This window comes from Dermochelys coriacea, chromosome 14, assembly GCF_009764565.3.
Source record: "Dermochelys coriacea isolate rDerCor1 chromosome 14, rDerCor1.pri.v4, whole genome shotgun sequence".
Taxonomy (NCBI): Eukaryota; Metazoa; Chordata; order Testudines; family Dermochelyidae; genus Dermochelys; species Dermochelys coriacea.
The window spans coordinates 33,275,239-33,302,554 of NC_050081.1; the positions used below are offsets into that span (position 1 = coordinate 33,275,239).

The following is a 27,316-nucleotide window of genomic DNA, read 5'->3' on the forward strand; positions in this document are numbered from 1 at the left end:
AAGTGCGCAGCTGGTGACAGCGACGAGATGACGAGGGACGAAGTTTAGACAAGAACAGAACTTGCCCCACGTGTGGGCCAGTTTCTAAGGAGGCGCGTATATGACAGGGGGGCTTGGCCTGTGGGCAATAAAGCCTGGAGCTAGGCCAAATGAATTACAGAGTGAGCTCCACCTGAGGGGAAAGCCAGGGAAAACCACAGCAAAGGTACAAGGGCAGGCCTAGCTGTTCAGTACAGGGCCTTGGGGCAGAACCTAGAATCCAGGGTAGGACTGGTTCTCCCATGGTCTCTACGGAAGGGGACGTACAAGACCATAGAAAGGGCTACCAAGGCCAGCAAGGGCAGGCCAAGCCAAAGTCAGGTTGAGAAAGAGACCCCAAAGGGACAGAGGACCTCGTTTCGGTTAAAGACATTTTTGGACTTTTCGTTTGGGATGAGCACGACCCAGGAAGGAGAGGACTAAAAGCTGGTCACCTGGCTGAAGGGCTCAATTCCCAGGCAAAAAACTGCCAGAGTGCCCTAGCGACTTTCGGTGGGGGTGCAAGCCCCGCAAGAAAGCTGTGACACCAGGCCTTGCCACGAAGGGGTACCTATCGGTGAGTGAACTCTGTAACAAGCCTGCTTCTGTTATGGAAATGGCTTGGTATTGGAGAGTGGTGGGGATGGCCTATGGGAGAGGATGGCTGGAGCAGTCATACAGAAGGGGCAACAGGGTCCAATGATGAGAGCAGGGAACAGGTTATACTGCAGCCCTGCCATTGAGTGGTAACGTGATCCTGGCCAGGTCACTCTCCCACCTGGTACCTCACTTTCCCTATCTTTGAAATGGGGAATTTCATCCTGTCCCACATTAAGAAAGTGTTTGATCCTCTGCTCTTGCTTCCCAAATCCCTGTCCTCCTTGCCCCACACAGGCCTCTGCCCTGTTCCTCAAACTTCCATGCCCATGTTAGTGCCTGGGTCACCCCGTAACTGCAAGGTCTCATGTACAGTCTCCTGCCAGCAAACTGAAAACGCCCCTAGATCCAGAATAGGGGTCACAGTTCCTGTGCGCTGCCCTGAATGGAGTATAGACCATGGATATGGGAAGGCCAACACTCACATCCAGGTAGATCAACCTACTCCTCTGTCCCAGGAGCAGGAAGGCCTCTTGTTCTTGCTCTTTTGATAGCTGGAGCTGCTAAGTTGGGGGTATGGTGGGCCATTGGGCCAGCCGTGGTCAGAGCAGTCAGTGCAGAGCAGTGTTTAACCAGTTACAATCCATGAGCAGACCTTATGATGTACCTGTATGGCACAATAATTCTTCATTTAATCAGTTGAGTCAATTGCTTATTCTTTGGGGTTCAGACCCTCTGTTCTCCCCCTGAGATGACAGAAACCTGATTGTCACATCTGTCTTTCAGGCTCTGTCCTAGCCTCTCACACAGATATATTCTGCAGCCAGCCCAGCTCAGGGAGCAGTGGCGACAGGTTATCTCATCCTGTCAAACCAAGCAACATGGGTCCCATTGAGGCTCTGATGGAAGATTCCATGCACCTCCGGGAGGTAAGAACCGTTCACTCGTCCTGCCACTTGGGGCTCTTGCAACAAACAGGGGGCTCCTGCTACATATCCTGGTTGGGAGCTTTCCCTGTCCCCAGATCTGGTACAGAGACCTATTTTTCATCATGATATCCTCATTTTATTCTCAGAGGATGTGTCCAGGATCCTGGAGACTGTTTCCTGTTGCAAGAGATTTGAGCGGGGAGAGATCACTCACTGTCACGACCCAGGGGTCTTCAACCCGGGTCTGCAGGGTTCATGGGAGCAGCCACACTCCAACCCTCCACCTGGAAGCCTGCTGAAAATTGATTACCTAGGACCCATGAAGTTCAGCCCCAGTTTGAGGACTGTGTGCTGCCTGTTTCAGCTGCTGCTGCCCTGGCTTGATTTCCTGGCATCTGATTTGTGGTTGTGATCGCAAGTTTGTCTTTTGCTGCTGATCTTCCAGTATTCTGACCCAGCTGATTCTCGACTCCTGTCATGTGGGTGTGGACTCTGGCTCTGACCAGTACATCTGGCTGCCCTTGACCCAGCTGTGACATTGACTTTTGTACAATTTCTCCAGTGCCCTTTTCTGCTCTCCAACAAGATACACTAGTCCCTTGGTTCCCGAAGTCCTCGTTGCCTGCTATTCAAGGGCTGAGGGGTAGTGCTTGTATTGCCCCCACCCCCACCCTCACCCCAGCTACTTTTCCTATGGGACTCTCCCTAGAGCAGAGGAGAAATCTGCTCTTCTCTTAGGATCAGTCCAAGCAGTAAATCCACTCACCCTGGCCTCAGCTCAGCTACTTTGTTTACCTGGGGTCAGGGACCACTTCTGAAGCCCTTAGCGTGGGGGTGGAGGAGGGAGCAGAGGCTGAAGCTCCAGCAGTTTCCACCAAAGAACACCACCCTGTCTTTCTATGGTCTGGCTAGGGCTCACCATCCATCTTGGAGCTGAGCACCAGAAGGGAGCTGATAGATTGTCCTTGGTGGGCCAAGTTCTTGTGCGTGATGGAGCTGTGTGCCACAGAGGGCCAGGAGCAGAAGCACCACGCCTGGCCAGGACTGGGCTAAACAGCCTGTAATGCTAGGTGAGTCCAACCACGGCCACAATACAGACACCCTGGGCATCCATGGGGACTGAATCTGGGCCCTTCACTACCAAGAGCACAACTCATTCCAGCTTGAGCCATGACCGAGGTGACCCCTGCCAGCCACTCTGAGGTGGGTCCGTGTTATCCCTGTTAGCTGGGGCATAGGGATAGAAAGCAACTGGCTACAAGGTCACACACAACGTCACTGACAGAGACAGGAAGGAAGCGTGGCACTGATACCAGTCCAGCTCCAACCCCTAGACTCCACCCACTTCCCAAGTCAGAGAACCCAGGAGCCCTGACTCTGACAGCTAGGCCTTAAATGACAAGACCAACCTCCAATCCACTCAGGAAGCCGTAGAAGGGACCATCTGCTGAGCTCCCCTTTACAATGCCACTGTCAGAGACCATTGCTAGTGGGTGTCAAGTGACTGAGCAGGGAACTCCTTGAGAGCCTCCTAGAGACTCACACTGTGACCCTCTGGGAGCCGCGGAAAGAGTGCTACATTGAAGAGACTCTCCTGCTCTAACAAAGGATTTCTGTTCTCCTAGACAGTCAGCCGGTGAGGCCAGTTTGCAAAATGTGGAAGATCCCTTTGGCGATGTGTCGGACGATTCACCATGTAGGTGGCAACAGCTGCAGTGCCTGGGGTCCCCATGGGCCAAGCCTTCACTCCTGACACTCCAGGCTAATCTCCCACTGCTCTCAGTGGGGCTTGGTGTTAGCTTCTGGCCCTGCCTGCCTAGACAGAGGCCTCAGGTACTTCCATCAGGCTGCTCAATGCAAATGCAGCCACCGGAAGAAGTGAAGAAGAATGGAAGTGAAAGAGCAAAGCTGGACCATCTGCTGAGCTCCCTTCTGTCCCCCCGTCGATCCTGGGGCTTCTAGGCAGGATCCCGACCTAGCGCTGGGAGAAGCTGCCCGAGCCCAGGGCTCTGGGGGGGGGGGGGGGCTGCATCGCGGTGCGTTGATCGCTAGGACCCAGGAGCGGCTGGGGGGCGGCTCTGGGGGGCGGATCGCGGGGCTCAGGCCCGGCCGCGGGAAGTGACTCGCAGCCGCTGCGGCGACTCTGGCTCCCGGCGAGATCCCCGAGCCCCGGCGGCTGGTGCTGGGAGCCCGGAGCCCTGGCTGCAGCCGGGAGAGGGGAATCTCCAGCCGGGCCCTTCCCGCGGCTCCCCGGGAGCCTCCCCCAGGGCAGAGCCCCCAGCCCGGCCAGGGCCCCCTTCCCGGCCCGGCCCCTGCCCCGGGGGGCCCCGCTCGGAGGGAAGGTGAGAGAGACCCGCCCCCCATCACCCCCCGGGCTGCAGGGGGAGGGTTTGGCCCCGGGCTGCTCCCCGCGGAGCCGGCTGCGATTCCCTGCCCCGGGCCCGGGCAAGCTGCCGCCAGCTGCCGCTGTGTGCGGGGCGGGGGGCTGGGACAGTGACGGGGGCCGGACGGGGAGCTGAAGAGGGGCGGGGGTGTAGATATGGGGGAATTAGGGTGTCCGCACACTAGCAATCTTACCCTCTTCTGGAATTATACTGCTTCTTTTCAAACACTGGGGGGAACAGGGATATGTGGGGGGGCAGGAGGGGATGGGGCGGGGGTGCGCTGAAGGGAGGGTGGGTCGATGTAGGGCTATCGGGAAATTTATGGGGCGGATGGGAACAGGGCTGCAATAGAGGGAAACTGAGTGGGGGGCACTGTGAAGGAAAAGGGGGATGTGGGGAGGGGAGACTGGGAAAGCAAGAGCCGACTGGCTGGGGTAGGGAGGGGTCGGGGTGAAGGAGAGGGAGAGATACAAGGGCAACTCCCCCACCCCATGGGGCAAGAGAGGGGGAGGGGCTCCCCCACCCAGCAGCCAGAGGGGAAATCTTTTACTGCAAATAGTCCATGGTGCTTTGGGGGTTGGTGGAGGCTTCTGCCCCAGGGTTCAGAAGCTACTAACCAAATATCCAGATCCCCCCCCCCCCACACACACACACCCTGTGCTCCCAATTTATTTTATTTTATTATTTTCAGACACACACATGATTTTGGGGTCCGTCTCCTGAGTGCATGGATTAAATGAGGTTCGGGGCTGCCCAGGGCCCTGGTCTGATTTCCGGGCAGGATTCAGATCTCAGCCACACTGGAGTCAGACCGGAGTCACTGCTGGCTCTGGCAGGGGGTGAGTGCAGGTGGGCCAATGAGATCAGCCTCTGCCTGCCTGTCCCTGGGGGCTGCAGGGGCAGGATCGGGAGGCTCAGTCATTAGCTGCAGCCACCAAAGGTCTCCGATTATTGTTCAGGGAGAGGAGGAGGCTGGTGTGTGTCTCTCTCTGCTCCTGATATTAGAGCCCTTGAATTGAGGTCCCTGGGTCAGACACTGCTGCCTCCTCTACCTGAGAGCCCAGAGTGTGAAACTGCTGCTCTGCAGTGGGGTCTGTGCCAGGGACAGACCTTCATTAATCCCCCCCCTCTGGGCCCAGCCTGGGTGGGCACTTTCTCCAGTGGCTGGAACCAGCCCCTGGGGCAGCCCCGGGCTCTGCCCACACCAGCCCCTGAGCCGGTGCCTGCAGGTGATAGAGAGACCTGGGGGAAAGGTCTGGGGCCCGGCGGGAAGGTGACTCTGCACAGAGGGCCCCTTTCAGGGACCTGCTGGTGAGTTTGTACCGGAGGGGGAGAGGCTCCTCCTGTGCCTGCGGAAAGTGACTCTGCACAAAGGGCCCAGAGCTGCTGCCCTCAGTGACACAGACCTAGCTGTTGTCGTAGCAGATCTGTCTACTGGAGAGCAAACGCCCATGAAAGTGGGGCAGTAACTAGTTCTCCCAGGCAGCTGGAGAGGGGGAGAGGAGAGACTGTAAGGGCAGCAGGAGCAAGAAGAGAGGTTCCAAGCCTCATTCCCTGCATCATCCCTGGCAGACTGACTCGCCTGGGAAGAAGAGTAGGAACTGACAGAGGAAAAGCCAGGTCCTCCCCCGGCCGAATCCTCGTGGCCAATGCCAGAGGGGATCCCCCCAAATGGTTCCTTTGATTCTGCTCTTTTTTAGAATTTGTGTTAGAGACTCTGTCCCGGGGGGGCGGGAGGGGTTGGGTTAAAAGTGTCTCAGGGGTTCAGTGCTGCGGGGAGAGGCCGGGTCTGTGTTGTAATAAAGTGACTGAGGGTTTTCCCAGTGTGGCAGAGCCCAGAACGTCTGTCTGCAGGGAGGAAGCCTGGGGGTAATCGGGGTGTGAAATAGACTCAAGCCCCTTCTGAAACCTCCCCCGTCGCCCCTCTCACCCTGACAGGCTGAGGAATCAAGTCCACGTTTCGCTCCAAATTGTCCCGTCTTCCAGGGGACAGGGAAGGGAAATGGCTGTGATGGGGCCAGCTCAGGTAGGGGATTTTCAGGGAGCTGTGGGCGGGGGGAGGGGGGGAAGAGTTGCTGTAGAGGGGGAGGGGCAGGAAAGACACAGGGGGTGGCAGGGAGGGGCCAGGGTGTGATAAACCTGCTGGGACCCATTCAACTTGGAGCCTGATTTTCGGAACGGTCCATTGGCCTGGTGGGGGCCGGGGGAGAAACATTCCCCCCATTTCTGAACCAGGAAACACCCCCCTCGTCAGGGCTGGGAAAACTGACCAGACTCCCAGTGCTGCAGCCTGACCCCACTGGCCAGAGGCTGCTGTGAAATACGAAGGGAAACTGTCAGGCTTCCTGTCCCTGTCCCCGGCTCAGAGCTCTGCTTCCCGTATCTGCCTGTGGCTGGCAGGTGTGTGGGAAATGAGAAGGCCCTGCCCTGCTCCGTGTGCTGGGGGGGACAAGGAGCTCTCACCTTTTCCCCATGCCTTAAAGCCTCCTGGCTGCTCTGAGCAGGGTGGGGGTGGGATTCTGCTACTCTGTCACCCCCAGAGCTTCTGTTTGTTTATCCTTCCACCTGTGTAACTAGTGGGATTGTGGCTGGGGCAGCAGGCTCTGAATGGGGGAGACTTGTTTCAGATGCCGGTGACCTTCGAGGAGGTGGCTGTGTATTTCACCAAGGGGCAAGGGGCTCTGCTGGACCCCGCTCAGAGAGCCCTCTACCAGGACGTCATGCAGGAGAACTATGAGACGGTGACCTCACTGGGTAAGGGATTCCCATCCCCTCGGTTATTGGAAGCCATGGGGTCTGCGTGTCTGAATCTAGTCAGGTTCTTCCTTCCTCAGTTGGATTAGGGGGGACTAGGTCCTAGAGTCCACATCTGCAGCATGAGAGAGACTTTCATCTCCATACCCCTGCCGGTGGGACTGGGGAATCAGAAACCTAAGAACATAACAGCTGTCATACTGGGTCAGACTACAGTCCTGTCTCTGACAGTGGCCAGTACCAGAGGTTCATGAGGAGTGTTCAGAACAGGGTAATTATGGAGTGACACACACCTGTCTTCCACTCCTGGCTTCTGTTAGCTAGATGTTTGCCATCACTCCAAGCATGGGGTTATGTCCCTGACCATCTTGGCTAATAGCTCTAGCTGGATCTATTCTCCATGAAGTTTTCCAGTTCTTTTTTGAACCCAGTTATACTTTTGGCCCTCACAACATCCATTGACAATGAGTTCCACAGGTTAACTGTGCATTGTGTGAAAAAAGAGCTTCCTCTTGTGTGTATTAATCCAAGTGCCTGTTGTTTTAATCAGGTGGCCCCTTATTTTGTATTTTATGAAAGGATAAATACCACTTCTCTATTCTGGTTTTGCACACTACTCATGTTTGTATAGACTTCTGTCAGATCCCCCCTTAGTCATCTTTTTTTTAAACTAAAGAGCCCTAATCTGTTTCATCTCCACTCGTATGGAAGACATTCCATACCCTTGATTATCTTCGTTGCCCTTCTCTGAACTTTTCCAGTTCCACTATACCTTTTTTTAGGTGGGGCGACCAGAACTGGGCACAATATTCCAGGTGTGGGTGCAGTATGGATTTATATAGTAGCATTATGATATTTTCTATCCTTTTCTAATAGTTCTAACATACTGTTAACTGTTGCTGCACATTGAGCAGAAGTTTTCAGAGAACTATCCACAGTGACCCCAAGATCTCTTTCTTGATTGGTAACAGGTAATTTAGAACATACCACTGGAAAAAATAATCCTAACTATACATATTCAATGTGTACTACTTTGCACTTATGAACCTTGAATTTCATCAGCCATTTTTGTGCCCAATCTCCTGGTTCAGTGAGATCCTTCTGTAACTCCTCACAGTCTGCTTTAGACTCATCTGTCTTGAACAATTTTGTATCATCTGCAAATTTTGCCACTTCACTGTTCATTCCTTTCCCCAGATCATTAATGAATATGTTGAATAACAGAGGTCCCAGTACAGATTCTTTGGGGACCCTGCTATTCACCTCGCTCCATTATGAAAACTGACCATTTATTCTTATCTTTTGTTCCCTATCTTTCAACGAGTGACTGATCCATGAGACCTCCCCTCTTATTGCATGACTCTTAGTTTCCTTAATAGCCTTGGTAAGGGACTTTGTTAAAGGGTTTCTGAAAGTCCAAGTACACTATTAACTGGATCGCCCTTGTTACATGCTTGTTGACTCCCTCAAAGGATTCTAATAGATTGGTGAGGCTTGATTTCCCTTCACAAAAGTTGTTGATTCTTCCCCAATATATTGTGTTCATCTGTGGGTCTGATAATTCTGTTCTTTACTATACTCTTTTTGATCAATTTGCCTGGAACTGAAGTTAGACTTTTTGGTGTTTTCCCCCCTTCAAGTACATCAAATTTAATACATTACAGATCATTTTTACTGAACGGTTCAGCTAGAGTTACCTCTTGGACCAGATCCTGTCCTCCGCTTAGGATTAAATCAAGAATTGCCTCTCCACTGCTGGGTTCAAGGACTAGCTTCTCCAAGAAGCAGTAATTTATGGTGTCTAGAAATTTTATCTCTGAATCATGCCCTGAGGTGACATTTACCCCATCAATATGGGGATAGATGACATCACCCGTTATTTTTGCATTTTCTACTGCTGTAGCCTCTCTGACCTTCCTTAGTATATCACAATCACTGTCACTATCCTGGTCATGTGGTCAGTAGCATATTCCTACCGCTATACTCTTAATATTCAAGCATGGAATTTCTATCCATAATTTACAATTTGATTCATTTTAGATTTTCACCCTATTTGACTTTGTTTTTTTTATTTATCATATAATAGCACCACTGCCCCACCAGCGTGACCTACTCTGTCATGGCTATATATTCTGTACCTTGGTATTACTGTGTCCCATTGATTATCCTCATTCCACCGAGTTTCTGCAACACCTGTTATATCAATTACGTCATTTAATCCATGCATTCAAGTTCAGCCATGTTAGTATTTGTAGACTTCTAGCATTTGTATATAAGCACTTGTACATTTTCTCAATACGTTTGCCTTCATGTGTTACGTTTCAATGGGACACTTTTTTGTGAACTGTTCCTCTCTAGCTCCTAACTGTACTTTACCAACTCCTTCCCTAGCCTCGATACGAGGATATAGAGCTACCCCTGTAATAAATTCATCCCTAAGGGATGTCTTCACCTGATCCAAGGCTCTCCCCCTGCACTTAGTTTAAAAACCACTTTACAAACTTTTTAATTTTACATGCCAGCAGTCTGGTTTCATTTTGGTTTAGTGGGAGCCCATCCCTTCTATAGAGTCTCTTCCTTCCCCCAAAAGTTCTCTGGTTCCTAATAAACCTAAATATCTCCTTCTTATGCCATCATCCCATCCATGCATTGAGACCCTACAGTTCTGCCTGTCTTCCAGGCCTTGTGCGTGTAACTGGAAGCATTTCAGAGAATGCTTCCATGAGGTCCTGGACTTTAATCTCTTACCTAGCAGACTAACTTTGGCCTCCAGGAACGCTGTCCTACCTTTCCATGTGTCATTAATACCTGCATGTACCATGACCATCGGCTCCTCCACAGCTTTACTTGTAAGGCTATCTAAATATATTGTGAGAGCTACTACCTTTGCATCCAGTGGGCAATGCACCATGTGGTTCTCCTGGTTGTCACAAACACAACTATCTATATTTCTAATATTCAAATCCCCAATTACTATTACCTGTCTCTTCCTAATAACTGGGGTCACCCATCAAGCGATATCCTCAGTGTCAGAGGCTATCATGACATCATCTGGAAGGTGGGTTCCAACTATGGGATCATTTCCCTCTGTTCCAGTGTGATGCTTTCGAGCCCCAAGACTTTCGTCTTCCTCAACAGCACAGGGACTGTTGGACAGGAAGTGGGACCACTCTACTATGTCACTAAAAGTCTCCTCTTTGTACCTCTCTGTCTCCCTTTGCTCCTCCAGTTAAGGCGTTCTAGCCTCCACACCCTGTACTTTGTCTCTAAGGGCAGCGAGTTGCTTGCATCACACACACATAAACACCAGCTGCCCATGAGGCAGGTAAATTACATGTTGCACTCTAATGAATGTGTTAATTCATCCCATCTCTCCAGCTTTCAAGGAGGCAGAAGCTGTGTATTGTCCTGCCTGTATTATTGCTGCTCACACACACAATCCTTGTTCTCCTCCCTTCCTGGGACTAGCTCCATCCATGGGGATGGCTCTGGGCTCTGCAGATTTGGAAACAGGCAGGGATTTAACTCCAGAGCTGTGTGTGCGTCAGCAAGTGCCCCAGAGCATTCAGATCCTGGGAACTCCGAGTGAGAGTCAGTTCCCCCCACTTCCCCACATGTCTACCTCTCCCAAGGTGGCTCAATAACCATGTCCCAATCTGTTCAGATTCCACATCCCCCCCACTCCAGCACAGCACAGGGCCAGGTTACAATCAAGGAATGCCCTTTGTGACAGATACTCTACCAATACTCCTTGCATCCTGATCTTGTCTGATTTCACCCCCTGAGCAGGCTTCCCCATTCCCAAACCTGACCTGATCGCCCGGCTGGAACGAGGGGAAGAGCCGTGGGTCCCGGATCTCCAGACCGACAAGGAAAGGGAGAGCCCGAGAGATACCCACACAGGTGAGGAGTCAGGGAAACTGAGACAGAAACATCTGGCGAATGAAGGAAAAAGCTGGGACTCCCAAAATGTGCTGTGAGCGAGAGCCCTCAGTTCTGCCTCATCTCACCCAGGTCAGGGCTGCAGTCAGCAGGTGTTGTAGCATCAAGGCAAATATCAGTCACAGCTTCCCAGCCATCCTGTTAGCTGTTGGGAATTTCCTCTCTGACTTTCCTTCTCTGGGAGTATTTGGGTGGAATGTGGAGGCAGAATCCAATGTCTCCATCTCCCCAACAGTCAGTGTGTTGTGTTTTCCCTCTTTGCTATTCCCCTTTCTGTCCTTTCTCCCCGGCACAGTCAGTGACTCCTGTCTGGATTCTCTCTCTCCCAGCAGGTGATAGGACAGTGAGTGAGAACAAAGAGGAGAATCAGCAGCAGGATGTTCCTGAGCAAGTGGACCCGCAGGAGACGTTTTTGAGAAGAGCTGAAAGGAATTTTTCCCAGTGCTTAGAACAGGGAAATTGGTGCAGGTCAGAGAGGCAGCTGAGAAACTGCTTCATTTCTTGGGCTGATGAATCCATTCAATATGGGGGAGGATGCAAAGATCTCAAGGAAACCACAGCCCCACAGACATATCACCAGGAAGAGAAATCCTATAAACGACTAGAGAGTAGGAAAAGGTTCAATGTGAGTAGAAAGCTTGTTAAATGTCGGAGAAACCACTCAGGCGAGAAACCCTATACATGCTTGGACTGTGGGAAAACCTTCAGTAAGAGCTCAGACCTTATTAAGCATGGCAGAATGCACACAGGGGAGCGACCTTATAAATGCCTGGACTGTGGAAAAACCTTCACTCAGAGCTCACACCTTATTACACACCAGAGGCTGCACACAGGAGAGACACCTTATAAATGCCTTGAGTGCGGGAAAGGATTCAACGTGAGATCAAACCTTATTAAACATCAGCAAAACCACAAGGGAGGGAAACCCCATATTTGTTTGGATTGCGGGAAATGTTTCAATCACAGCTCATACCTTATTACGCATCAGAGACTGCACACGGGAGAGAGACCCTATAAGTGTTTTGAGTGTGGGAAAAGTTTCAATCAGAGCTCTAGTCTTATCACGCATCTGAGAACCCACACGGGAGATAAACCCTATCAGTGCCTCGACTGTGGGAAAAGCTTCAATGTGAGATCACAACTTATTATTCATCAGAGAATTCACACGGGAGAGAGACCTCATAAATGCTTGGACTGTGGCAAAAGCTTCAGTCACAGTTCACACCTTACTAAACATCGGCGAATTCACACAGGAGAGAGACCCTATAAATGTCTTGAGTGTGGGAAAACTTTCAATCAGAGCTCACACCTTATTATGCATCAGAGAACCCACACGGGAGAGAGACATTATAAGTGCCTCGAATGTGGGAAAAGTTTTGTTCGGCGATCAGCCCTTATTACACATCAGAGAATCCATACGGGAGAGAAACCCCATACATGTTTGGACTGTGGGAAAAGTTTTAGTCAGAGATCAGCCCTTATTAGACATCAGAGAATCCATACAGGAGAGAAACCTCACACGTGCCTCAACTGTGGGAAAAGATTCATTCAGAGATCACACCTTATCACACATCAGACAATCCACATGGGAGAGAAAATCCATAAATGTTTGGACTGTGGGAAAAGCTTCAATAACAGCTCCTACCTCACCAAACATCAGAGAATCCACAAGGGTGAGATACCCTAGAAGCACTTCAATGGTGGAAAAATATTCAGTGGGAGCTCTCACATTTTTATACATTGGAGAATTCCCACAAGAAAGAGCGATTTTTGATTTTTAAAAATACTTTTAGTAAAATCAGTACATAAAACGCAGTGAAAACAAGAAAAAGAAATGACAGATTCAAGCCTGTAGAAGAGTTGAAAGTCACTGAGCAGACAGTGGATGTGGTTCCAGGGTTCCTAGCCAATTGCTCGTTAGGAGCACAGTTGAAATTCCCCCCCCCCCCGCTAACATTAAAATCTCACTTTTCCAACAATGTGCTAAAAGAGCACCCAAGCTCTGAGAAAACCCACACATCTGGTCTTTCCCTACAGTACCAGCACAGACTGTCCGGGATCCTGCTGCAGCAGGGTCAGCTCATTGGGCACAGCTAACCTGGCAGGGTGTACCTGATTGATTGCACTTCCTGATTGGTGAAGGAGTGGAGCTAGCTACTACATCACCCAGCAGCAGCTGGAGCTCATTGGAAGTTCAATGCGTTCCACTCCTGCAGCTGCATTTGGTCCTGCTTTCTGCTTCTCACCAGTCTCCTCTTGGGCCCAGCTGCCTGCTTCAGTTCCTTTCCTTCTCCATCTTTGCAACCCCTGGCTCTGCTTCCTGACCATACTTCCAGCGTACCCACTCTGGCTTTCAGCTTTTTATCCCTGGCTTTCACCCTTGGCTCTGAGAGATGTATGGAACAGATATGCCTTTGAATGATTAATAGCTACTGGTTCCTTCTGGCCCTCAGAAAAATAGAAAAGTCCCCCTCTGTTTATCGCAAAATAGGATCCACCTAAGAAGTAAAGACCACAAGAAAATGGTTCCAATTATATGACACATCTTGTCTAAGAACCCATAGATCAGCCAAGGTTGGGATTTCCTCTCCCCAAGAATAGAAACTAAAATGTCTAAATGAGAGTACTGTTAATCAGCTAAGCAAGAATATCTCATAATTTGCTCATGTATAAACCTCTTTCTCCCTCCCAGCCTAGCTAAAAAGAACTCCCAAGTTATCAAGCAAGGGTCAAACCCTGCTTGCCTATGCAAAATGTTTTCACCCCAAAGAATAAACTATACATTGTTTTCCTTGTAAATCAAATATATTGTGAATCATCTCTTTCCCCCCAAATTAAAATCCGCACCTTTGTCAGCGTTGTGATTCTGAATCAGATTTACATCCTTCCGTATGTGGAAAATGTCTCTTGTTCTGTTGTACATCCTAAATAAGGTGAAATGCTTATGTACAATCAAAGAATGTATGGAGTATGTCCTCTAAATTTAGAAGAGTATAAAGGTTTTGTTGGTTTTCATTGTAAATGTTGCTCTTTAAGAATTGTCTGGCACAAGGAAGAAGAAATGTAAAAAGATATAAACCATGGTATAACTTTGGGATATTAAGAGAAATTGCTTAAAAGGGGCTGTCCCAATCAGTAGGAGGGGTTAATGATGAAATACAATCCTTAAAATGAATCAAATGTATAAAGTCTCTGATAAAAAAAAGTATTGAAGTAAATTGTGATACACTGATACCACCAACTGGATACCAATGGAGACAGCAAAGAAAAAAACCTAAGCACTCATTTGACTTGAGTCCAATAGGAATGTGTGTGTGGCCCTTTCCTATGAGCCCTGAAACTAGGGTATATAAACTGAAGTCACCATGTGCTAGAGAGAGTTGACTGAACCCAACAAGAAAGTGAAAAATTCCTAAGTACGACTCACTCCCGGACGAGATGTGTGGAAAGAACTCTTCCCCCAGCCTAGGGTTATATGGATAAGAAGTGGTGAGATTTAATTTCAAGGATTGTATTTCCCCTTCTGTTCTTTCATATAAATTACTGCGAGTTATCTTGCTGAGTCCGTGCTCTCTAGTGAGACTCAAGTAACCATATTTTAACTTCTTTGTAAGCCCAAGCAAATTGGCCTAACCGATTGAAAAGAATTGCTTTTAGCAATTGTTTTTAATACTCTAAACTTGTCTCTTTCGGACTAGTCCAGTCAAACTGTACTAACCACACTCTTCAAAGTGCCTTGCAGACAAGTGCACCCTGGGAAGTGTGATAAATGTGTTAGGAATTTAGAATTGACAGTCACAAGTCAATGTAATCAGAAATCTTGGTACTTTGGTTCCTTGATATAACTGCTGAGCCTCAACGCTAGCCTGTGAGAATTGCTTGCAAGACTGTATTGTGTGTGTTGTATACACCTAGCACTTCATTTGTTTCTGTACTTTGGTGGTGAACTGCTGATTATATATTGATGTGACTCTGGGTGAATTAATAAATTGTTGTTTGGTTGAGAATAAGCATGTGTCCTGATGTGAGAAACACAGTTCAACTTAAAAATGGACCTGAAAAGAACCCATCATTAAAACTAGTAAGCTAATGTTCCCTGGACTGAATACAAGGGATTCCGTTGGATTCTATTATATATAGGCCGAGTTTTTTAGGTTTCAGCTTTTGAAATCTATCTGGCACCCTGGCAAATTCATAAATTGACTCCTTTTCATGCTTACGGCTCTGCTCTTGACTATGATCCCAAGTGCCCTGTGGTCCTGATTCTTGTCTCCAGCTTGATTCCACTCTCCCCTCCAGGCGCCTGGTCATCCTCATGGTTCTGACCATTAGACACAACCACCCACAACCTGATTGTGATCCTGCCAGTTTGAGCCACCCAAGAGAGAAAACGGGAGACCTGATTGGCTGAGAAACTGGCCTCCAATAAGGCCTTCCTCTTCTTCTCAGAGGTAATGGATACCTTTCAGAGGCTGCCACCACAGACTGAGGCCTCACTACCCGGGGCCCAGGTCTCTCAAGAACCAGAGATTCTGTTGCTGGCCAAGTTAGACAGCGACCGCAGGAAATTTCACGGCTTCCTGAATCAGTGCGGGCTCCTGTTCACGCTACCACCCTGTTCATTTCCCAGTGACTGGACCCAAGTGGGGTTCATAATCAGCCTATTAGTGAGGGAAGCCCTAGTCTGGGTGTTCCCCCCACTAGAACTTCCAGCTCCTTGCCGGGGCATCTTGAGGAATTCAGCTGAGACATGGTGGCTGTCTTCAATGACCCAAATTGCACCCATTCTGCTGAAAACACACTTTGGGACTTACGCCAGGGGAATAGCCCAGTTACCAGGTTCGCTGCAGAATTCCAACCCTTAACAGCTGGCACTAGATGGAACGAAGCAGCAGAACATTCCTATTTCCGATGCCAGATAGAGCCCCCATCCAACCCAGAGGCTGTGGCCAAGCTGTGCATCACCGTCGATCACCTGGCTGAATGCCGACTAGAAAATCCAGTTTTCAACCCACACTGGCTGACCAGCTTCAACCCTGTTGTACTGTCATAGTAAGGAACCAGTAGTGAGCCATAGACCTATGCCTACAGTGCGGGGAACTTGGGCACTTCATCCAGAGGTATCCTAATATGATTAATGTTCTGCCCTGATCAAGAAAGCCCCCTTCTGTCAACCAGTACCCTACCCATGATCAGTCAGCAAGCCACCGCTGTCCAACTTCCTCTTACTTACAACATCCTGCCATGTCTGAGCTGAGGATTCCAGGAAACTCAGGGGCCTCTGACATATTTTTGGACACAAATTTTGCTTGAGCGTACAACATTCCCAGACCCAGAAAGTGTCTAAGCATCAGTCCTGGGGGGGCCAGCCTCAGGGACTGCCCGAGAAACAGAGGTCCTGGGAGCGGCCGGAGCAGTGGCCCAGGGGCAGCCCCAGAGGCCATCAGGAGAGTGGTCTCTGGGGGGCCTTAGAGCAGTGGTCCACTGGGGCCCATCAGCCCCCACGACTGGAGCATGCCCTCCCCCCCAGAGTAGCGGGGCCCTAGAAGCAGAGATTTAGTCATCTATGGGTATTTATAGTAAAAGTCACGGACAGGTCACGGACTTCCGTGAATTCTTGTTTATTGCCCGTGACCTATCCGTGACTTTTACTAAAAATACCTGTGATTAAATATTACTCAAAGAAGATGCTCTCACCACTGGGCCAGGGGATCATCCAATGGGGCTCCCTCAATCTCTCCTGCTAAACCTGGGACACATTGGGTGTCATTACAGAGTCCTTGGGAAAGGGGACCGGGCCCATCCAGGCAGGTGCCCCAACGCCTGGGCTGCTGAGTCAGTCTCTTCCTCTGGCCCAGTGAACATCTTCAGCTGCTCTGGGCACAGAGGGGGGCTTTGCTGAAGGTCTCTCCCCAGCACAGACCCTGCTTGGGGAGCAGCAGCTGTGCAGTTCAGGCTCCCGGATCCCGATGGAGGAGGCAGCAGCTTATAACCCAGGCTGGAAAACAGAGAGAGATGGAGAGCGGCCTCCTCTCTCTGAGCAGGGCCCAGACCCCTCTGGCCACAACAGCTACTGAATCAACTCCCCCCAGCCCCTCTCTGCCAGACTCCTAACCCTGGAGGGATCCAAAGGAGCCAGGGCTGACCACAAAGTGGGTGCCAGTCAGTGAGTGGCGCTGAAACCCCTGTTCCCCCAGGAAAAATATTGAACCTGGAGCCAATCCTAAATGGGCAGAGCACCAAGATGACCTGAACCAGGCCGGCCGGAGCTTTGCCGCTGACATCCAGGCTCTGGATGGGGACCAGCACTCAGTGCCCACATGGGGGAGCCAGCTGGGGGAGGGGTAGTTGGGATTCCTGGGGGCGGGGGGCAGACATGAGCGCGGTTTGCCAGCGATGGGTGAATCCAGGCCTACAAATCACTGAATGAACCTGTTGCCAAGGCATGGCAGCTCCCTGACCTGAGAGCGGGGGCAGCAGAGCTGGTGGCTCCGGCCCAGGGCTGGTAGCCGCGGATGGGGGTGTGGAGACAAGAGACTGTCTCTGGCAAAGGGCTCCATGTACCAGTTTTGTACACGAGGGACTCGCACGCTGAGTGGGACGGTGTCACCGAGAAACGTGTCCCGGGCGGCCTCTCTAGGATCAGGACCCGAACCCATCACCCCTGTGTCCATGCAGACATTGGGAGCTCTCTGGACCAATCCCAGTCTCCATGGAAACCCCCCCTCTCCCCGGGATCCCCCGGCTTCTTTCTGTCCCCTTTGACACTGGGGCTTCGAGGCAGGATGCCCTACTTGCGCTGGGGGAAGCTGCCCGTGCCCAGGGCAGGTGGGGCCCCCAGGGGGCAGGCTCTGGGGCAGGGGGGCTGCAGCGCGGTGGGTGGGTCGCTAGGACCCGGGAGCGGCTGGGGGGCGGCTCTGGGGGGCGGATCGCGGGGCTCAGGCCCGGCCGCGGGAAGTGACTCGCAGCCGCTGCGGCGACTCTGGCTCCCGGCGAGATCCCCGAGCCCCGGCGGCTGGTGCTGGGAGCCCGGAGCCCTGGCTGCAGCCGGGAGAGGGGAATCTCCAGCCGGGCCCTTCCCGCGGCTCCCCGGGAGCCTCCCCCAGGGCAGAGCCGCCAGCCCGGCCAGGGCCCAGGGCCGTCCTTACCCATAGGCGAAGCAGGCAGCTGCGTAGGGCACCGGGAGATTTGGGGCACCAAACTTCCAGGTGCCCTGCACAGCTGCCTGCTGCTCCGGCCCTGCCCCAGCCCCAGCCCCAGCCCCAGCCCCACTCCCAGAGCTCTGCAGCGGGGCCGCGCCTGCACTCACCGGCGGTGGGAAGTGCAGCAACCCGGCCCCAGCCGCGCCGCCGGTGAATGGTGCGGGGTGGTTCCCCCCTGCCCCAAGCCAGCCCCGCCCCCCCCCGGAGGCCTGGGCCCCCCACACCCCGCAGGAGGGGCTGCGCAGGGCCCCAGGATAGCGAGGGACGGCCCTGCCAGGGCCCCTTTCCTGGCCCGGCTCCTGCCCCGGGGGGCCCCGCTCGGAGGGAAGGTGAGAGAGACCCGCCCCCCCGTCACCCCCGGGCTGCAGGGGGCGGGTTTGGCCCCAGGCTGCTCCCCGCGGCGCTGGCTGCGATTCCCTGCCCCGGAAAGCTGCCGCCAGCTCCCGCTGTGTGCGGGGCGGGGGTGCAGATAAAGTGGTATTGAGGGGCAGGATGGGATGGGGCGATGCAGGAGAATCTGGGGAGACTTATGGGGCGGATGGGAACAGGGCTGCAACAGAAGGAAACTCTGAGTAGGGGGGGTCACTGCGAGGGAAGCGGGATGTGGGGAGGGGAGGCTGGGGGGAGACTGAGAGCAAGTGCAGACTGGCTGGGGAAGGGAAGGGTCGGGGAGAGATACAAGGGCAGCTCACCCACCCCATGGGGCAGGAGAGGGGGAGGGGCTGCCCCACCCAGCAGCCAGAGGGGAAATCTTTTACCGCAAATAGCCCATGATGTTTTGGGGGTCGGTGGAGGCTTCTTCCCAAAGGCTCAGAAGCCCCAAGGCAAATATCCAGCCCCCCCCACACCCTGCTCCCAATCTATTCTTGTCAGACACACCCATACGGTTGTGGGGTCTGTCTCCTGAGTGTTGGGGGCTGTCCAGGGCCCTGGTCTGATTTCCCTGCAGGATTCAGATCTCGGCCACACTCGTGTAAGACCGGAGTCACTGCTGGCTCTGGCAGGGGGTCAGTGTGGATGGATCAATGGGATCAGCCTCTGCCTGCCTGTCACTGCCCCTGCCCCGGGTCTGTGTTGTGATAAAGTGACTGAGGGTTTTCCCAGCGTGGCAGAGCCCAGAGCGTCTGTCTGCAGGGAGAAAAGGAGGACTTGTGGCACCTTAGAGACTAACATTTATTAGAGCATAAGCTTTCGTGAGCTACAGCTCACTTCATCGCATCCGATGAAGTGAGCTGTAGCTCACGAAAGCTTATGCTCTAATAAATTTGTTAGTCTCTAAGGTGCCACAAATCCTCCTTTTCTTTTTGCGAATACAGACTAACACGGCTGCTACTATGAAACCTGTCTGCAGGGAGAGAGCCTGGGGGGAATTGGGGTTGACGTGAACTCAAGCCCTTTCTGTAACCTCCCCTCTCGCCCTGACAGGCTGAGGAATCACGTCCACGTTTTGCTCCAAATCGTCCCGTCTTCCAGGGGACAGGGAAGGGAAATAATGGCTGTGATGGAGCCAGCTCAGGTAGGGGATTTTCAGGGAGCTGCAGGAAGGGTTGCTGTAGAGGGAGAGGGGCAGGAAAGACACAGGGTGAGGCAGGGAGGGGCCAGCGTGTGACAAATCTGCTGGGAAATGGTTTTCTGAACAGGCCCATGGTCAGGGGGGAATATTCCCACATTTCTGAAACAGGAAACACCCCCCCAGGTAGGGCTGGGAAGACTGACCAGACTCCCAGTGCTGGACCCTGACCCCACTGGCCAAAGGGTGCTGTGAAATACGAAGGAAAGCTGTCGGGATTCCTGTCCCTGTCCCCACTCAGAGCTCAGCTTCCCGTATCTCCCTATGGCTGGCAGGCGAGTGGGAAATGGGAAGACCCTGCCCTGCTCCGTTTGCTGGGGAAACAAGGAGCTCTCACCTTCTCCCACCCCCTGAAGCCTCCTGGCTGCTCTGAGCAGGGTGGGGGTGGGATTCTGCTACTCTGGCTTTCCCAGAGCTTCCATTTTATTGACCTTTCTCCTCCATGAATTGTGGCTGGGGCAGCAGGTGCTGAGTTGGGGACTCTTGTTGCTTCAGATGCCGGTGACCTTCGAGGAGGTGGCTGTGTATTTCACTGAGGGGCAGGGGGCTCTGCTGGACCCCACTCAGAGAGCCCTCTACCGGAACGTCATGCAGGAGAACTACGAGACAGTGACCTCACTGGGTAAGGGATTCCTGTCCCCTAAGTTATTAGAAGCTGTGGGGTCTGCATGTCTGACTCTAGGTTCTTCCCTGGTCAGTTGGATTGGGGGAAGGGGGGAGTCGTGTAGTCCCCAGCTCTAGTGTGAGATAGACTTTCATCTTCATACTCCCTCCAGTGGGATAGGGGAATCAGAAATGTAAGAACATAACAGTCGCCTCAGTGTTCCCTCTAATTTTTCCCACTCCTGAGTGGAATTAATTTTGTTATGTGCACCAATATGGAGGGATATGTGACACATCACCTTCATGTTGATGCACATACAAAATTCATGTGGTGGGGATAGGGCCAAGGTGTTTGGAGTGTGGGAGGGGGCTCAGGCCTGGGGCAAAGGGTTGGGGTGCAAAGCTGTGAGGGCTCTGGCTGGGGGGGTGGGCTCTGGGGTGGGGCTGGGGATGAGGGGTTTAGGGCTGGGACAGAGGGTTGGGATGCGAGGGGGTGAGGGCTCTGGCAGGGGGTGTGGGCTCTGGGGTGGGACCAGGAATTATGGAGTCACCCACACCTGTCTTCCATTCCCAATTTCTGTTAGTCAGATGTTCGCCATCACTCCAAGCATGAGGTTGCGTTCCTAACCATCTTGGCTAATAGCCCTGGCTGGACCTATTCTCCGTGAGGTTTTCCAGTTCTTTTTTGAACCCAGTTACACTTTTTTGGCCATCAGAACATCCATCGACAATGAGTTCCACAGGCTAACTCTGCGTTGTGTGAAAAAATACTTCCTCTTGTGTGTATTAATCTGGTACCGAGGCTGAGGTGCAGACTACAATCAGTAGCTCTGCAATTTCATATTTTAGTTCCTTGAGAACTCTTGGGCGAATACCTCCTGAGCCTGGTTCCTTATTACTGTTTAATTTATCAGTTTGGTCTAAAACATCTTTTGTTGAAACATCAATGTGGAACAAATATGGGCTTCAGAGATGTCCCCCAAAAAGAATAGCTCTGATGTGGGTGTCTCCCTACACCTTCTGCAGTGAAGACCAATGCAAAAAATTCATTTACCTTCCCTACAGTGGCTTTGTTTTCCTAGAGTCTTTGTCATCTAGTGGCCCCACTTCCTGTTCGGTAGGCTTCCTACTTCACATGTCTTTAAAAACAAAATTACTATTAATTTTTGTATCTTCAGCAAGTTGTTTCTTGAATTCTTTCTTGGCCTGCCATATTGTACTTTTAGAATTAACTTGCCCAAATTTGGAAGGATGTTTTTTTTGCCTCTAATGGCCTCTGTTTCTTTGATATTTAGCCATGGTGGCAGTTTTTTGGTCCTCCTACTGTGTTTTTAAGTAATCTCCATGTTGCTTGCAGGCATTTTACCCTGGGGAGTGCTCTTTTTAATTTCTGCCTGTCTAGCATCCTCGTTCTCTTGTCATTTCCCTTGTTAAAGTTAAATGTTACTGTGGTGGGTCCACCTGCTTGACGACTCTCTGAAAGAATTCTAATGGATTGGTGAGGCATGATTTCCCTTTACAAAAGCTGTGTTGACTCTTCCCCAACATATTGTATTCATCTATGTCTGATCATTCTTTCTTTTACCATAGTTTCAACCAATTTGCCCGTACTGAGGTTAGACTTTTTGGTGTTTTTCCTCCTACAAAGATATTAAATTTAATTATATTACAGGTCACTTTTACTGAGCAGTTCAGCTATAGTTACCGCTTGGACCAGATCCTGTCCTCCACTTAGGACTAAATCAAGAATTGCCTTTCCTCTGGTGTGCTCAAGGACTAGCTGCTCCAAGAAGCAATAATTTATGGCAGTGGTTCTCAAACGTTTTTTTCATGGACCATTTGAACGTTGCTGAGGATCTCAGCAGACACTTAATGATCTTTCCAAATGTTGATTGTAAAGCTATTGTAAAGTGCTTTGGATAAACGCGTTATATTAAAAAACCCTTACTAATTAACTATTCCTCATGCATGCATATTATCTGCACAGATAGCTCAGCTTTAAGATGCTAAACAAATCTGTGAGTCAACTAGAAATAGTCATGCTCTCATCGCAAATATTAATACAATATTTTCTGATACTGGAAAGGAGAGTAAAAGGCATTTGCTCAGGCTTATGCAATTTCTCTGAAATGTCCACTCTAAATTTGATTAATACTTCACGTACATAGAACAATAAAAATAAGTAGCAACACGACACAACGAGCAAAACAAAATCACAAACCAGTGACAACACTGAAAATATGAAGTGAAGTAAAATATCAAGTGGTTGGTGATGGGGAGTTTAAATGATTGTTTAGGACCCACGCTGTGAAAATGCAACAGAGTCCTGTAGAAACAGGCAAAGTTCTCCTGGTTTCACATTGTGGGTGTCACTAACTCAAAAACTCACAGCGGACTCATTGAGTTTTTATAGGTCCTGGAGCACATTAACACATGGCTTGGAGTTTTCAGACAGATTCCTGCTTCAAAGAGCTTGCAAATAAGGTCTTTATCCTACAAAACACCTAGCAGCACCCCCACCAAACCTAGTGCTGCTTGTTGCTTAAGAGTCAATGGGAGTACTCTTAGGCTTAGAGCCGTGGTTCCCAAACTTTAACAACCCACGAACCTCTTTTACTAAAATGTCAAGTCTCGCAAACCCCCTCCTAAAAATGAATATTTCCAGGGATTTTCTCCCTTACCTGAGCATAAATTATGAAATCAGTGATCTTGGAAATATAAAATTTGGTTTTATTACATGCTTATTACACAGTATTATTAATTATTATTTATCATTACAGTTTTTTATTACATTATGAAAACAGCAACAGTCTTCCAAGATCTCACTTTTGTAGCTTGTATCACTTTGATTAAGCCAGTTATAAGACAAGGCTCCTATGTTTCATCAAGGAATATCAGATGTGAGACAGCATGAAGGGATTTAAGAAGCCAACTCAAGAAGTTCCTCCTACACAAGCATTCAGGTCTTGAGCAGTCCAGGCAAACAATGGACATTAAAACAAACCTTAAACTTGTTCTTCATGAGAATTTTAAAACAATACTGGCAGCCTATTTAATTTTAAAAACAGTTAAAAAAAAATCTACCTCCCTTTCCATTTCTTATAAGGAGTCTTGAAGTTTACATCTCAGTGTGATAGATGTGCTTGCTTTGATCTGCTTAGCTCTTGGAAGCCCCCGGAGCTCCGGGCTGCTGGCCCCATGCTGCCCGGGGTCCCTAGGGACAGCTCTGTCCGCCATTAAGGAATTTTTTCCCGAGACCCCCCTGTAACATTTTGCAACCCCCCAGGGGTTCACGAACCCCAGTTTGGGAAACACTGGCTCAGAGGGAACTGTCCGTGGACCACCTGAATGGAACTCACAGTTGAGAACCTCTGATTTATGGTGTCTAGAAATGTTGTCTCTGAATCGCCCTGAGGTGACATTTATCCTGTCAATAGGAGGATGGATGAACTCACCCGTTATTTTTACATTTTCTCCTGCCTCTCTGACCTCCCTTAGCATATCACAGTCACCGTTACCATCCTGGTCAGGTGGTCAATAGCATATTCCTACTGCTATACTCCTATTTTTCAAGCATGGAATTTCTATCCATCATTTACAGTTGGATTCATTTTAGATATTCACCCTATTTGACTCTGGGTTTTTTATTTATCATATAATAGCACCACTGCCCCACCAGTGTGACCTACTCTATTGTTCCTATATATTTTGTACCCTTGTATTACTGTGTCCCATTGATTATCCTCATTCCACCGCGTTTCCGCAACACCTGTTATATCAATAACCTCGTTTAACCCAGGAACTCTAGTTCAGCCATCCTAGTATTTGTAGACTTCTAGCATTTGTATGTAAGCATACGTATGTATTTGTGTGTAAGCATTTGTACATTTTCTCAATGTGCTTGCCTTCATGTGTTATGTTTCAATAGGACATTTTTTTGCATAACTGTTCCTCTCTAGCTCCTATCTGTACTTTATCAACTCGTTCCCTAGCCTCAATACTAGGGTATAGAGTCACCCCTTTAATAAATTCATTCTTAAGAGATGCTTCTGCTTGAACCATTTCCTTCTCCGTACTTGTCCGCTTTTCCCCAGCCCTTAGTTTGAAAAACCCTCTATAACCATTTTAATTTGACATGCCAGCAGTGTGGTTTGATTTTGGTTTAGTGGGAGCCCATCCATCTTGTAGAGTCTCTTCCTTGCCCGGTTCGTAATAAAGCTAAATCCCTCCTTCCAACGCCATCATCTCGTCCATGCATTGAGACCATGCAGTTCTACCTGTCTTCCTGGCCTTGCGCGTGGAACCAGAAGCATTTCAGAGAATGAATTTTAATCTTTTACCTATCAGACTAACTTTGGCCTCCAGGAACCTTATCCTAACTTTCCTTTTTGTCACTGATATCTACATGTACCATGACCATTGCCTCCTCCCCAGCATTGCTTGTAAGTCTATCTAGATGTATTGTCCCCCAAAGCGCACAGATCCTGGGAACTCCTAATGAGACCATGTCGGTTCCCACCATCTCCCTACACGTCTGCTTCTCCCAAGGGGGCTCAGTGACGCTGTCCCTCATCCGTTTGCATTCCACATCTCCACACCTTCCAGCACAGATCAAGGTCAGGTTAAACTCAGGGAATGTCCTTTATGACAGATACTCTACCAATGCTCCATGCACCCTGATCTGGTCTGATTTCACCCTTTCTGCAGGATTCCCCATTCCCAAACCTGAGCTGATCGCCCGGCTGGAAGGAGGGGAGGAGCCTTGGGTCCCAGATCTCCAGGCTGCCAAGGAAAGGGAGAGCCTGAGAGGCACCCACACAGGTGAGGGGGCAGGGAAACCGTGACAGAAACATCTGGCAAGTGAAGGAAAAACTGGGACTCCCAAAATGTGCGGTGAGTGAGAGCCCTCAGTTCTGGTGTCGTATCATCCTGGCAAATGTCAATCACAGCTTCCCATTCATCCTGTTAGCTCTCGGGAATTTCCTCCCTAACTTTATTTACCTGGGAGTGTTTGGTTGGGATGTGGAGGCAGAATCCAACATCTCCATCTCCCCAACAGTCACTGTGTTGTGTTTTCCCTCTTTGATATTACCCTTTTTGCCCTTTCTCCCCGGCACAGGCAGTGACTACTGGGTTCTCTCTCTCCCAGTAGGTGATAGGTCAGTGAGTGAGAACAAGGAGGAGAATCAGCAGCAAGAAGGTCCTGGGAAAGTGGAACCGCAGGAGATGTTTTTGAAAAGAGCTGAATTGAATTTTTCCCAGGGATTGGAACAGGGAAAAGCCTGGGGAGTTCGACACATATCAGATATGCAGCTGGGAAATTATCCGAGGAGGAAACTGGATGAATCCATTCAATATGGGGCAGCATGCAAAGATCCCAAGGAAACCACAGCCCCACAGACATATCACAGGGAAGAGAAACCCTGTACGCTTCTAGAGAGTAAGGAAAGATTCAATGTGAGTAGAAACCTTGTTACACTTCAGAGAAACCACTCAGCTGAGAAACCGTATAAATGCTTGAACTGTGGAAAAACCTTCAGTAAGAGCTCAGACCTTATTAAACATGGCAGAATGCACATGGGGGAGCGATCTTATAAATGCTTGGACTGTGGGAAAGCCTTCATTCAGAGCTCAGACCTTATTACGCACCAGAGGGTGCACACAGGAGAGAGACCTTATAAATGCCTTGAGTGTGGGAAAAGATTCAACGTGAGATCAAACCTTATTAAACATCAGCAAAATCACACGGGAGGGAAACCCCATATTTGTTTGGATTGCGGGAAATGTTTCAATCACAGCTCCTACCTTATTAAGCATCAGAGATTGCACACGGGAGAGAGACCCTATAAATGTCTTGCGTGTGGGAAAAGCTTCAGTCACAGTGCACACCTTATTAAACATCGCCGAATTCACACAGGAGAGAGACCGTATAAATGTCTTGAATGCAGGAAAAGTTTCAATCAGAGCTCACACCTTATTATACATCAGAGAACGCACACGGGACAAAAACCCCATACATGTTTGGAGTGTGGGAAAAGTTTTAGTCAGAGATCAGCCCTTCTTAGACATCAGAGAATCCATACAGGAGAGAAACCCTATACGTGTTTGGAATGTGGGAAAAGTTTTAGTCAGAGATCAGCCCTTCTTAGACATCAGAAAATCCATACGGGAGAGAAACCTCATACATGTTTGGACTGTGGGAAAAGATTCATTCAGAAATCACACCTTATTATGCATCAGACAATCCACAAGGGAGAAAAAACCCATAAATGTTTGGACTGTGGGAAAAGCTTCAGTAACAACTCATACCTCACTAAACATCGGAGAATCCACAAGAGTGAGATACCCTAGAAATACGCCAATGGTGGGAATAGATTCAGTGGGAACTCACGCATCAGAGAATTCCCACAAGAAGGAAAGATTTTTGACTTTTAAAAAGACCTTTAATAAAATCGGTACGTGAAACACAGTGAAAACAAGAAAAGAAAAAAATGATGTATTTGAACCCGTAGAAGAGTTGATAGTCACTGAGCAGACAGTGGATGCAATTCCAGGATTCCTAGCTAATTGCTTGTTAGGAGTACAATTAAAATTCCCCCCTGCCATCATGAAAATCTCACTTCTCCAACAATGTGCTAAAAGAGCACCCAAGCTCTGAAAAATCCTACACACCTGATCTTTCCCTACAGTAGCTGTGACAGTCTGTGATCCCAGTGCAGCAGGGTCCATCTCCCAGCAGCTCACTGGGCATCTGGTAGGGTGTGCCTGATTAATTGGTGAAGGGTGGAGCTAGCTACTACATGACCCAGCATCAGCCGGAGTTTGCTGGAGGCTCAACGCGTCCCATGTCTGTAGCTGCATTTGGTCCTGCTTCTTGCTTTCTGCTTCTACTTCTCCCCACTCTGCTCCTGTGTTCAATTGCCTGCTTCAGTTAGAATCATAGAAAAACAGGGTTGGAAGAGACCTAGGGAGGTCATCCAGTCCAACCCCCTGCTCAAAGCAGGACCAGCCCCAACTAAATCATCCCAGCCAGGGCTTTGTCAAGCCAGACTTTTAAAAACCTCTAAGGAAGGAGATTCCACCACTTCCCTAGGTAACCCATTCCAGTGCTTCACCACCCCCCTAGTTAAATAGTGTTTCCTAATATCTAACCTAGACTTCCCCCTCTGCAACTTGAGACCATTGCTCCTTGTTCTGTCATGTGCCACCACTGAGAACAGCCATGCTCAATCCTTTTTGGAGCCTTCCTTTAGGTACTTAAAGGTGTTACGTTGCATTCCATATTCTTTATGGAAATATGAATATGATGACATAACT

At 49.9% G+C, this 27,316-nt stretch overlaps 3 protein-coding genes and 3 pseudogenes across 3 annotated transcripts in view; all 6 read left to right on the forward strand.

Moving 5' to 3' along the window:
• LOC119843336 (butyrophilin subfamily 1 member A1-like) overlaps nt 1–27,316 on the forward strand; it is a 1,931,986-nt gene that overhangs the window by 90,759 nt on the left and 1,813,911 nt on the right. The gene's annotated exons all lie outside the window — the stretch shown is intronic.
• Nucleotides 1–27,316, forward strand: part of LOC119843350 — a 389,996-nt pseudogene that overhangs the window by 47,951 nt on the left and 314,729 nt on the right.
• LOC119843304 overlaps nt 1–27,316 on the forward strand; it is a 218,056-nt pseudogene that overhangs the window by 47,938 nt on the left and 142,802 nt on the right.
• LOC119843311 (zinc finger protein 135-like) lies at nt 4,642–26,483 on the forward strand. Its single transcript, XM_043497460.1, has 12 exons — nt 4,642–4,777; nt 5,867–5,954; nt 6,556–6,682; nt 10,472–10,585; nt 10,954–12,306; nt 15,074–15,212; nt 16,822–16,968; nt 18,939–18,960; nt 19,178–19,342; nt 19,892–20,018; nt 24,707–24,820; nt 25,119–26,483. The coding sequence occupies exons 1-12, from the start codon at nt 4,665–4,667 to the stop codon at nt 26,348–26,350; spliced, it is 3,741 nt and encodes a 1,246-aa protein (XP_043353395.1). The 5' UTR covers nt 4,642–4,664; the 3' UTR covers nt 26,351–26,483.
• The window catches only part of LOC119842976, an 89,644-nt pseudogene continuing 67,590 nt past the window's right edge, over nt 5,263–27,316 (forward strand).
• LOC119843286 (zinc finger protein 260-like) overlaps nt 18,119–27,316 on the forward strand; it is a 111,553-nt gene continuing 102,355 nt past the window's right edge. Inside the window, exon 1 of the mRNA XM_043496667.1 lies at nt 18,119–18,155. The gene's annotated coding sequence lies outside the window, so the exon portion shown is untranslated. The remainder of the gene's footprint in view (nt 18,156–27,316) is intronic.

Coding starts and splice junctions, on each gene's coding strand:
- LOC119843311 (XM_043497460.1), top strand. CDS start 4,665: ATGAGGTTCGGGGCTGCCCAGGGCCCTGGTCTGATTTCCGGGCAGGAT. Junction 5,955..6,555: donor CTGTGATGGGGCCAGCTCAG/GTAGGGGATTTT, acceptor GACTTGTTTCAG/ATGCCGGTGACCTTCGAGGA. Junction 18,961..19,177: donor CCCAGAGCGTCTGTCTGCAG/GGAGAAAAGGAG, acceptor ACCTGTCTGCAG/GGAGAGAGCCTGGGGGGAAT.